The sequence below is a fragment of the Coregonus lavaretus genome, assembly GCF_964263955.1.
Source record: "Coregonus lavaretus genome assembly, chromosome: 1".
NCBI classification, from domain to species: Eukaryota; Metazoa; Chordata; class Actinopteri; order Salmoniformes; family Salmonidae; genus Coregonus; species Coregonus lavaretus.
The window spans coordinates 43,374,325-43,387,891 of NC_139988.1; the positions used below are offsets into that span (position 1 = coordinate 43,374,325).

The 13,567-nt window shown below is 43.5% G+C and overlaps 1 protein-coding gene across 1 annotated transcript in view; it reads right to left on the bottom strand.

Annotated features, from left to right (window-relative positions):
• Positions 1-13,567, bottom strand: part of LOC311129322 (protocadherin-15-like) — a gene marked incomplete at both ends in the record, with an annotated part of 432,090 nt that overhangs the window by 185,608 nt on the left and 232,915 nt on the right. Inside the window, one exon of the mRNA XM_084161599.1 lies at positions 4,815-4,943. Coding sequence (XP_084017725.1) covers positions 4,815-4,943 — 129 coding nt within the window. The remainder of the gene's footprint in view (positions 1-4,814; positions 4,944-13,567) is intronic.

Here is a 13,567-nt window from a genome sequence, read left to right on the forward strand (position 1 = left end):
GTTAGTAGCAGTTTTTTATGCACTTAAGGTTTACACAGGCAGTCCAATTCTGATAATGTTCCCAATTATGGGTAAAAGATCTGATCTGATTCGTCAAAAGACAAATTAGTGAAGACATATCAGAATTGGGCCGTCTGTGTAAACGCAGCCTAAGCGTTCTATGGAAATAATGCAACTCTGCTGAAGGTGAGTACCACTCCGCTGCACGTCATTGCACACACCTTCTGTGTCATGCATTATTTCCCTAGAACCCATAGCCCCTCATTGATTATCCCTTATTTATGCTTCAGGATTAGCATTAAGATACTTAGACGATATATGCAGTGCAAACCCCATGCATCGGTAACATCTGCCTGCAGTTTAAGGGTCAAGTACTGCACTTACAGTATATGCCCTTCTATGGGGGATTGAGACATGAGTGCTGGTCATAGACCTCCATAAAAAGGGGCTGTCATACAAAATTGTTCTGTAAATTAGGGATTAACACAGGTAACCGGGATCCCAAGATTGTCCAGGGACCACTCTTCACATTTCAACAAAAAATAAAATGACAAGACCCGGGAAAATAAAAAATTATCCCCAATGTCGCACTAATGCAATTCCACAAAATACACAGCATGCACAGCAGCAGATTGGCAAAAAAAATGAATAGCACATGATCCAAACAGGTTTTCGCATGGAAGCCATTAGCCTAGCGTATTTACTTCACACAAATTCACTTTAAATTCAAAGCACACACATGATTGACACTGCTGGACTGCACACTAGACCCTAATGCAGTTTAGAGTTCTCATCAGAACTGAAAATTCGAGCCCAGGTCTGGTACGACATCACAGAAATTAAATGAGCCCGAACAAAATACAGATTTCTAGAAAACAGTACGCTATATTGATTTAAACTGGTGTTGAGAACAACACGACAGAGGCGGGCGGCAGGGGAATGAGGAGACAAGAAAACAGCCATTGGGCCTAGAAAAAGCGCAGAGAGAGGAAAACTCAATTTAGTTATGATAAACTGAATTATGACAATATTGGAATAAAGTAAGCTAATGCAATTGAAGACATGTATAAAATCTTTGCTCATAATGAAGCTCCCAAAGTCATATCCAACCATTATACTAATTTAAAGCAACAGTCATGTGTGGCCACATAGATCATCATTTCAGCACCGTTTTGATTGGAACAGCGCCATCGTGCTGCTTTGAGACATACGTGGGGGACTCGTCTAGATAAATCCATTAATCTCTGATTTTGTTTTCACTGAATCTCCGAATGGATATTAGGCTGGGGAAATGTTAGCTAAGTTGAGGTGAGTGCTAAAACGAGTCCTATGTCGACATAACCTGAAAGGCCGCTCAGCGAGGAAGAAGCCACTGCTCCAAAACCGCCATAAAAAAGCCAGACTACGGTTTGCAACTGCACATGGGGACAAAGATCGTACTTTTTGGAGAAATGTCCTCTGGTCTGATGAAACAAAAATAGAACTGTTTGGCCATAATGACCATCGTTATGTTTGGAGGAAAAAGGTGGCAGCTTGCAAGCCGAAGAACACCATCCCAACCGTGAAGCACGGGGTGGCAGCATCATGCTGTGGGGGTGCTTTGCTGCAGGAGGGACTGGTGCACAGCATCATGAGGAAGGAAGATTATGTGGATATATTGAAGCAACATCTCAAGACATCAGTCAGGAAGTTAAAGCTTGGTCGCAAATGGGTCTTCCAAATGGACAATGACTCCAAGCATACTTCCAAAGTTGTGGCAAGATGGCTTAAGGACAACAAAGTAAAGGTATTGGAGTGGCCATCACAAAGCCTTGACCTCAATCCTATGTGTGGGCAGAACTGAAAAAGTGTGTGTGAGCAAGGAGGCCTACAAACCTGACTCAGTTACACCAGCTCTGTCAGGAGGAATGGGCCAGAATTCACCCAACTTATTGTGGGATGCTTGTGGAAGGCTAACCGATACGTTTGACCCAAGTTAAACAATGTAAAGGCAATGCCACCAAATACTAATTGAGTGTATGTAAACTTCTGACCCACAGGGAATGTGATGAAAGAAATAAAAGCTGAAATAAATAATTCTCTCTACTATTATTCTGACATTTCACATTCTTAAAATAAAGTGGTGAACCTACTAGGATTAAATGTCAGGAATTGTGAAAAACTGAGTTTAAATGTATTTGGCTAAGGTGTATGTAAACTTCCGACTTCAACTGTATTTACACCTGTTGTGACATATATCGTGTTATTTTATGGCTGGTTATGACACCTACATAAGAGTGTCAAAACCCACATTAATTCAACATTTCCCTGTCAAATCCATTGTTGTTGATTCCTTTGTTGTTGATGTAATTAATTCTTTACAATGTATTCTTTAAATAACTTGTAGAAAATACACTTTATGACACTGTCATAAAGCATTATGACCATCTGTGTCACTTTACTTGGACTAAGAAAATGCACTTCATGACACTGTCAAGAAGCATTATGACCATCATAATCATATAAGCCCGATAAGCCTATCACGTACATGCCCTTATGTCAGTCATCAGTCAAAAGGAGGGTGTCTTGTCCTGCTCCTGAAATCTGCTCCTACATTCATCCCAGACATCAGAAACAGAGCATTGGGGTAGGTGCATGTCTGACATCAATGTGTGCACAATTACAATGATAATTAAATATGGTAAATTGCAGAAAATGTTATAAAAAACATAAACATACTGCTGACACGTAGGCTATGGTAAAATTGAATGTTTTGCCTTGTGTGGTATGTTTTGTGGGTTTTGACACTATTATGTAGGTGTCATAACCAGCCATAAAATAACGCAATATATGTCACAACAGGTCTAAATGCGTGTGTCTTGACAGTGCTATGACCATATTATGAAAGGTTATGACAGGTTATGTCAGCTGTTATGACATATTGTGACATGGTTATGACTGTGCCATAACGTGTTATGACTCTGGTGGTCAAGTAAAGTTGGTGAAGTATAACAACCAGCATAGCTGTGCAACTCAAGGGCCAGACTTAAATAGCCCATGGAGAAGAAACAGCTTTATTTTTGAATAAAATGCACCAATGCATTTGTTGTGTATGTATTACTTCCTCTATCAATTTATGTGCCATATGTAGTCTATGGGAGTAACTTAGCAAACTAAATAATAGAGATGTGGGACCTTTAAAGTCAGAGATCAGTCTTGGTGTTCCAGGGTTGGTGGATGTGAAGAGAGATTAGAATGTGTGTCAGCATGATGAAACACAAAGTAACTCTCACCTTGAGGAGCTCCCGTTCCCATACAAATTACCCTTATCTCCCTTCTAACACTTTAAAAAGGAATCATTATTGTATGTAAATTGTCATTCACTGATCTGCTATGGCACAGTGTGGGTGAACATACAATTTAGTGGGAGTTTGACCTACCTATCATATCCCTCTGCAGAACCGTAACCATTCCACAGATTAAATGAATGAATACAAAAGTTATGGAAGTTTGTATTTCTTCTTTTTTAAACATGGTCTTGATGCAACATGGTCTTGGCTAGGAAAACTGTATATTTGTTTTTTCTTTCTCAGCATTTGTTGTTACTGTTTTTCAGAATAAACACTTACCCCATGTTCCAAACAAAGTTAAAAGTTAAACAAGGTTAAAAAAAAAAAAAATATATATATATATATATATATATATATATATATATATATATAAGAGTTTCCACTCAACTGCAGTCCAGCAGGGCCCTCACAGGAGAGGTCACATTAACAAAGTTAAGTGTACTTTGGGTAATTAAAAATCCATTGTAGGCTTTTTGCATTTCAAGAGTATTTAAATATTCCATTATAAGTAATGAAATGAAGAGGTAATAATGTGATATTGACAACTTATTATAATAGTTAGATTTATACTCAGATAAAGGGCCAGATGCAGCAATAATCAGGGTCATAGTTATGTAGGTTGATGGTTCTGGTAATAACTACACTAAGTAGTGGGCATGTGTAAATAAAGCATCCAAAAGCCTCTTACAATTAAAGGGCAATTCGGCCACTTTACAACCTTATATTCATTATCTACAGCACCATACTAGTGTCTACATATGTAAAAAAAGGCCCGTTCCTATGATCTGTAGTTTAAAAACCAAGAAGAAAGGTCCTACATGGTAGGATTAAATGTTTTTTAAAAACTGTGATTTTCAAAACCTGCAACGAGTTTCTTGCCAGAGGGAGGGTATTTTCTTTCTCCTCACGTCACCGCGAATCTCATAGTGTTTGAAAATCACTGTTTATAAAATGTTTTAACTTTTGATGATATCATCGGGTAGAACTTCGTAACTATTTTTTTCCTACAAAACGTAGAAATAAGCCGTTTTCACAAACTGCATGTAGACACTGGTAATGTGCAGGAGATACTGAAAATGAGGTTGTGGTGGAATTGCCCTTTAACTCTTCATGTGTTACCAGTTATCAGAGTGCAGCCCAAACCAAAGTTCTGACGTCACTAGGGAAAAGTAATAATTTTGATCCCAACTCAAAAACATATTTTGATCTTTTAGCAAAGATCAATTAGAGCCTGTTGGAGTTATCACCACGTGCGTTGCTGTTGACACCGATGGGACGTTGGAAGTAGCTGGGTTCGAGGAAGGGTCAAGAAGGCCTGCTTAGTAAAGACGTGCCAGGTAGAAAGGTGGAAAGAAGGGAAATACCATGAAATGGCAGGTGAAAGGAATGTTGTTTTTCTTCGTATTCATGTTCAAGGTATTCATGTGAATTTGCAACAACATACTACGACATTGTGTGCATCTTTAGCCCATCAGATGTGCTTACCGTGACTTGACCCACAAACATGTTTGCCTCCTCCTCCTGGACAGTGAGGTTTCTGGGCAGGTTCAGGTCAAACTTAGGGTTGTTATCGTTGACATCAGTCACCACTATGTTCACTGTGGTGATGGAGGTCTGGAAACAAAGATAGAGAGAAAAAAATAAGTTGTGTGTGTGCACAAGCAGACAGACATACTGTATGAGTATGTGCGTATTTGCGAAGGATTGAAGAGCTATGAGGGAAATCAAAACTACATTAATTGACCTTCTGTACGATGATACTGTCACACCCTTTAATGCCTGTTGTTTCTTGTTAGTTTGGTCAGGGTGTGAATGTTGATAGTTTCTAGAATGTGTATTTCTATGTTGGCCGGGTGTGGTTCCCAATCAGAGGCAGCTGTCGATCGTTGTCTCTGATTGGGGATCATACTTAGGTAGCCATGTTGCCTACCTGTTTTGTGTGATCTTGTTTCTGTGTGTTTGGCTTGTTTGATGTTAGCCTTTAGAACTTCACGTTACGTTGCTTTTGTTGTTTTGTACGGTGTTTATTCAATAAACGAACATGTACGCATACCACACTGCCCTTGGTCCAATCCTGTACTCAACGAACGTGACAGATACAATGTAAATAATTGAATTACAATTTGTCAAACAAAAGCGAAAGCCGCAAAGAATCTAAAATATTTTCTGAAAGTTTTGGAAATCAATTTCCGAAGCAGACTTATAGAACAGCATCTGTGATGACTAGGCAAAGACAAATAGACTCTACTAATGAATACATAAGGCTATCCGAAGAAACAATGTAATGAAGTCAATACAGAGACACTAAATCAAATAGTTACTGAAGCTAACTCATACAGACTTCAATTACACAGAGAATGCAGAGAATACAATATGGTCGCTAACAACTAAGGCTGTTAGCACATCTACAGTACATCTAAAGTGCATCTATAGTACAACTCTGGACCCAAGTAACTGTCTGACCTCATCCTACCTTCCTGCCCCACATGCACCCTTCGCTCCTCCAGGTCCATCTCCCTTCAGCAGCTCCACAGCACACAAAAAATTATGGGTGATAGTGCTTTCAGTTGTGCGGCTCCTCGGCTGTGGAACACACTTCCAGTCACTGTCAGGGCTGCAGAGTCTCTGGCCTCGTTTAAGGCACAGCTAAAGACTGAGCTGTTCAGAAAAGCATTCAAGGACCTATTTTAATTATGTTCTCCTGTCCACCGGATCTGACGACACTTTGATTGTTGTCTGCTTACAATGTTCTGCGTTTTGCATTGTTTTTATTATTTATTATTTTCTTCAGCGCCTTGGGTGTGAGAAAAGCGCTTTACAAATTAAATGAAATATTATTAATTATCTTTGTGGATATACAGTACACATAGCAGATTTGGGATCGGAATTTCAACACCCACAGTGTTAAATTGAACACTTTCTTAGAGATTATACTGTATGTGATAATCTCAAATAGTGTTAAAGTAACACTTTTCAAAGCATTGATAAACTAACATTTGGGTGTTGCACATTCTGACTTAAAAGCCCCAGTGCAGAAAAAAAACATGATTGCCCTGTGTTTTATATACATTTACACACTATGAGGCTGGAATGATACTGTGAAATTGTGAAATTGATGATAATACCCTTTTAGTGTTTGAAAAGACTGCCTGAAATGTTAGCCTGTTATGGTGGGATGGAGTTTTGGCCTGTCTGGTGACATCATCAGGCAGTAAATTAGTTAATAGACCAATAAGAAAGAGAGTTCCAAACCACTCTGCCAATAACAGCTAGTTTTCCGTTTTCCCCTCCCCACAAAGACCACTCCCAAACAGTCCTAGCAAAGTTCTTGCTTGATAAATTGCTCTTTGCTAAGAAGCTATTTTTGATTATTTTGACAATTTTTAATTGAAAACAATCACAATAAGGTACTTAATTGCTGGTAATAATATATGATTTGGGAAGTCAAACAATGACACCAGTATACAACCCTCCAATGCCCTCGTATAAATCACTTGGAAATATAGCTGAATATGCATGTCTTTAATCCCACCGTGCATTGAGGCAATGCCGTGCTGACACAATGGTGCAAAATGGCCTCCTTGGGGGTGAAAGGGAGGGGAAAAAACACAATGTAAGACAAAGAATTCCCAGGAGGAAGGCATTTGAAGTTGTCCTCTTAAAGCATTTCAGAGGTGTAGAAGAGGAGGGAAGTGACCTGGTTAATGTCCCCTTCATCTCTCCGTCATCTACAGGGAACAGCTTTCACATTGTTTTCTCTCACATTGTTTAAACCCATAATCATCTCTTTCCTCAGATGGTCTAATACCCCCTGTACAATATCACGTCATCTCTCTCTGAGAGGTCGAAGGTTTTCAACATCATCACGTCATCTCTCTCTGAGAGGTTGAAGGTTTACAACATCATCACATTATCTCTCTCTCTGAGAGTTTGCACTTTGAGAAAAAAGAGAACAGATAAGAATAAAATAATAGTTACATCCAATGTAGGGCCTCCTCTCTTCCTTCACATTTCATGACAGAGCAGACTAAACCTTCTATGATGGACTTCATATACCCAAGCTCCTGAAGGCTAATTAGGTGTGGGTCTTGCGTGGGCAGGCGCTATCAAAGCCCAGCATTTTCCTGCTACAGCATCGTATGTCTGGATGTGGCCATCAGTTGGATGCTGATTAATGAGCTCCTATTATTTATTTATCAGAGGAAATAGTTGTCTGTGATCTCCCCTCTCTGTAACCACAGTTCCTAAGACATGGCCACGGTGCCAACAGTACAGCCTTTGAAGTGAAAACACGGTTGGAGCCCGAGTGTGTGAGGCCATGGTGAGGTTTGATGATCTACGTAGGCTGGCACAGTCACCTTATATGAGGGTTAAGGACAGTGGGTTATCTAACAACAGTAGTTAGTCACTATGGGTGATGGGTTAGCTCTTTAGACAACTTAGCAACATTACTATTATAATGGCCTGCAGGGTGTTAACAAGCCTAAGATCACCATGCGCAATGCCAAGCGTCGGCTGGAGTGGTGTAAAGCTCACCGTTATTGGACTCTGAAGCAGTGGAAACGTGTTCTCTGGAGTGATGAATCACGCTTCACCATCTGGCAGTCCGACAGACTAATCTGGGTTTGGCGGATGCCAGGAGAACGCTACCTGCCCCAATGCATAGTGCCAACTGTAAAGTTTGGTGGAGGAGGAATAATGGTCTGGGGCTGTTTTTCATGGTCCGGGCTAGGCCCCTTAGTTCCAGTGAAGGGAAATTTTAACGCTACAGCATACAATGACATAATAGACGATTCTGTGCTTCCAACTTGGTGGCAACAGTTTGGGGAAGGCCCTTTCCTGTTACAGCATGACAATGCCCCTGTACAGAAAGCAAGATCCATACAGAAATGGTTTTGTTGAGATCGGTGTGGAAGAACTTGACTGGCCTAACCTCAACCCCATCGAACACCTTTGGGATTAATTGAAACGCTGACTACAAGCCAGGCCTAATCGCCCAACATCAGTGACCGACTGTTATAGCCGTACCTTCAGGCTCTGATCAGTCCCTACACCCAAACGAGGGCATTGCGTTCATCCACCTCTGGCCTGCTGGCTCCCCTACCTCTGCGGAAGCATAGTTCCCGCTCAGCCCAGTCAAAACTGTTCGCTGCTCTGGCACGCCAATGGTGGAACAAGCTCCCTCACGACGTCAGGACAGCGGAGTCACTCACCACCTTCCGGAGACATTTGAAACCCCACCTCTTTAAGGAATACCTGGGATAGGATAAAGTAATCCTTCTACCCCCCCCCCCCCTTACCCCAACCCACCCCCCCCCCCCCCAAAAAAAATAAAATAAAAAAATAAAAAAATAAAAATAAATTGTAAAGTGGTTATCCCACTGGCTATAAGGTGAATGCACCAATTTGTAAGTCGCTCTGGATAAGAGTGTCTGCTAAATGACGTAAATGTAAATGTAATAGCATATTCATGCCCATGATTTTGGAATGAGAAGTTCGACGAGCAGGTGTCCATATACTTTTGGTCATGTAGTGTATGTAAGGGAATCACGAGGGGGGTCCTGCTCTCTCCCTGTCAGGTTCCCATGGTTACACAAGTTCTGTTATAATTACAGAACCCTTGGGCACCTCACATCACACCTCTTTCCCTCTCGCTCTCTCTCTCGCTCTCTCGCTCTCTCGCTCTCTCTCTTATTCTCTCTCTCTCTTCCACCCCAACACTACCACTCTCTTTCCATTGTGACAGCAGCTCCTGATGGGCGGCAGGGTCAGAAAGTAATTTTCCTGTTCCCATGGGGACTCCATCGTAATAGACACACACAAGCACACAGACACAAGTTTGCAGGTCAACATCCGTACATGCACCCGCCCATCCGCACATACACATACACAACCACAAACACACACCTGAGGGATTGAGGAACTAATTTTACACTGAGGTCAGTGTGGTTATGGGCCCCTGGTGAGGGTAAGGATTGGAGTTCAGGGTCCCTACAATCCTTCATTCAACATTAGGACACAGAGTGCCAGTGCTGGACACCATATTCTGAGAGGTCAGGGCATCCTTCTCTCTCTTTATTTGTCTGCCACTCCAACTTTGACCTTCTCTCCATTTTACAGCCTTACCTTCTCCCTCTGTCTTCCTCTACCATCATACATAATAGAAAATGCACAAATTGTCACGCCCTGGCTCTGGGACTCTGTTTTGTTGAGCCAGGGTGTGTTGTTTCTATGTGTTTTGTGTTCTAGGTTTATTATCTAGCTTTTGTGTTTCTATGTTGGCCGGTGTGGTTCTCAATCAGAGGCAACGTGTATCAGCTGTTGCTTGTTGTCTCTGATTGGGCACCATACTTAGGCAGCCTGTTTTCCACAGTGTGTTGTGGGATCTTGTTCTGTATGGTTTGTGTCTGTAACCAAGGACTTCACGATTCGTATCGTTTGTTGTTTTGTTCGTGTGGTGAATTAATAAATAAGTATGTTCACTTATCACGCTGCGCATTGGTCCACTTCCTCCGACGATCGTGACACAAATGCTGGCTTTCACATGCAACAACTATTTCTATACTAAAGGCCAAGGTCTTTTCAATTGAGGCTCACTTCTCAAAGGTCTACACAATTATGTCTACTACACACACACACACACACACACACACACACACACACACACACACACACACACACACACATTGCTAGGCAGTCTCAAAACTGGGTTGCTCACAAACATGTTGTATCCTGAGTGTAATTGAATAATTGGAATAAACATTGATACTTCCTGTGCTTACCGATTTCGAAAATTGCCTACCCTGGAAGCCTGTGTTTCAGACATAAGGAAGTGGATGTCGGCAAATGTTTTACTTTTTAAAAAAAACAAACAGACAAAACAGAGATGCTTGTTCTAGGTCCCATGAAACAAAGAGATCTGCTGTTTGATCTGACAATTAATCTTGATGGTTGTACAGTCATCTCAAATAAAACTGTGAAGGACCTCAGCGTTACTCTGGACCCTGATCTCTCTTTTGACGAACATATCAAGACTATTTAAAGGACAGCTTTTTTCCGTCTTTGTTGCATTGCAAAAATCTGAAACTTTTTGTCCAAAAATGATGCAGAAAAGCTGATGTTGTTTATGATGGTGCAAGTGACAATCAAGATGACCTCTGTCTTTTTGCAGTTTAAACCCCTAGAGTCAATTGACGCAACGGTGCGTCAATTTATGTAACATAATAAAAAAATCCCCATCAAAATCTGTCAGTTTAAGTTCACACAGGACACCAGATAAGACAGGAGAATTTTACTAGATACGACAGACTGACCCTAGCCCCCCGGCACATAGACTATAACAGCATAGATACAGGAGGCTGAGATAGGGGGGGTCGGGGGACACCGTGGCCCTGTCTGACGATACCCCCGGACAGGGCCAACCAGGCAGGATATAAGCCCAGCCACTTTGCCAAAGCACAGCCCCACACCACTAGAGGGGTACCAACATACCACCAACTAATTACCCTGAGACAAGGCTGAGTATAGCCCACAAAGATCTCCTCCACCACGCTAGCCAGAGGGGGCGCAAAACTGGACAGGAAGATCATGTCAGTGACTCAACCCACACAAGTAGAGTATAGCGAATAAAGCCTGGCATGACGTGACGCACCCCTCTTAGGGACATAATGGAAGAGCACTAGTAAGCAAGTGACTCAGCCCCTGTAATAAGGTCAGAGGCAGAGAATCCCAGTGGAGAGAGGGGAGCCGGACAGGCAGAGACAGGTAGAGACAGCAAGGGCAGTTCGTCACTCCAATGCCTTGCCATTCAGCTTCACAACCCTGGGCCAGACTACACTATTGAAGAGATGAGTCTTCAGTAAAGACTTAAAGGTCGACACCGAGTCTGCGTCTCTCACATGGATAGGCAAACCAATCCATAAAAATTAAGCTCTATAGGAGAAAGCCCTGCCTCCAGCTGTTTGCTTAGAAATTCTCGGGACAATAAGGAGGCCTGTGTCTTGGGACCGTAGCGTACATGTAGGTATGTACGGTAGGACCAAATCGGAGAGATAGGTAGGAGGAAGTCCATGTAATGCTTTGTATGTTACCAGTAAAACCTTGAAATCAGCCCTAGCTGTCAGTGTTTGAAGTGGATGTGGTGTTGGAGTCAGGCGCAGGACACAGAAGCTTAGTCCAACAGACTTTGCTAGTCAGAAATATGATAATACAAAAGAACGGGCCTCAAGCAACGGAGGCGAGCGATACGCAAACAGTGCGTAAAACACAAAATATAAGCGATGCGCAAACAGTGCGTCAATACACTTAAATACACCAGAGCAAAATCCAAAACCCCAACGGACAGGCGGACAACAACACACAACTACCAACAAAACCAAAGGAAACTTATAGGTGACATAATCAATAAGTGATAAGACACAGGTGCACCAAACAGACAAAACCAAACAAACATAGAGAACATCAAACGGTAGCAGCTAGTACTCCGGGGACGACGAACGCCGAAGCCTGCCCGAACAAGGAGGAGGAGCAGTCTCGGCGGAATTCGTGACAGTACCCCCCCCTTGACGCGCGGCTCCAGCCGTGCGCCGACCCCGGCCTCGGGGACGGCCAGGAGGACGTGGAGCAGGGCGCTTAGGATGACTACGATGGAACTCAGTCAGGAGGGATGGATCTAAAATGTCCCTCCGAGGCACCCAGCACCATTCCTCCGGACCGTACCCCTCCCACTCCACGAGATATTGTAGACCCCCCATCCGACGTCTCGAATCCACGATGGACCGGACTGAGTACGCCGGAGCCCCCTCGATGTCCAGTGGGGGCGGAGGGGTCTCCCTTATCTCACTCTCCTGGAGTGGACCAGCTACCACCGGCCTCAGGAGAGACACATGGAATGAGGGGTTAATGTGATAGTCATTGGGCAGTGGCAACCTGTAACGCACCTCATTCAATCTCCTCAGGACTTTAAATGGCCCCACAAACCGCCGGCCAAGCTTCCGGCAGGGCAGGCGATGGGGCAGGTTTCGAGTCGAGAGCCAGACTCGATCTCCAGGGGCGTAGACTGGACCCTCACTGCGGTGGAGGTCGGCACTCGCCTTCTGCCTGCGGATGGCCCGCTGCAGATGGACGTGGGCAGCGTTCCACGTCTCCTCCGAGCGCCGAAACCACTCATCCACCGCAGGAGCCTCGATCTGGCTCTGATGCCATGGTGCCAGAACTGGCTGATAACCTAACACACACTGAAAAGGGGTCAGGTTAGTAGAGGAGTGGCGGAGAGAGTTCTGAGCCATCTCTGCCCAGGGGACATACCCCGACCACTCCTCCGGCCGGCCCTGGCAATAGGATCTCAGAAACCTACCCACATCCTGGTTTACTCTCTCCACCTGCCCATTACTCTCCGGGTGGTAACCCGAGGTAATCATTCCATGAACGCCCTCCAGACTCTAGAGGTGAACTGGGGACCCCGATCAGACACTATATCCTCGGGAACACCGTAGTGCCGGAAGACGTGGGTGAACAAAGCCTCAGCGGTCTGTAGGGCAGTAGGGAGACCCGGCATAGGAATGAGATGACAGGCTTTAGAGAACCGATCCACAACGACCAGAATAGTGGTATTCCCCTGGGAGGGGGAAAGGTCCGTGACAAAGTCCACCGAGAGGTGAGACCACGGCCGTTGTGGAACGGGCAGGGGTTGTAACTTCCCCCTGGGCAGGTGTCTAGGCGCCTTACACTGAGCGCACACCGAGCAGGAGGAGACATAAACCCTCACGTCCTTAGCCAATGTTGGCCACCAGTATTTAACACTAAGACAGTGCATTGTCCGGCCAATACCTGGATGTCCAGAGGAGGGTGACGTATGAGCCCAATAAATGAGCCGATCACGGACCTCGAGCGGCACGTACAGTGGGGAAAAAAAGTATTTAGTCAGCCACCAATTGTGCAAGTTCTCCCACTTAAAAAGATGAGAGAGGCCTGTAATTTTCATCATAGGTACACGTCAACTATGACAGACAAAATGAGAATTTTTTTTCAAGAAAATCACATTGTAGGATTTTTTATGAATTTATTTGCAAATTATGGTGGATAATAAGTATTTGGTCAATAACAAAAGTTTCTCAATACTTTGTTATATACCCTTTGTTGGCAATGACACAGGTCAAACGTTTTCTGTAAGTCTTCACAAGGTTTTCACACACTGTTGCTGGTATTTTGGCCCATTCCTCCATGCAGATCTCCTCTAG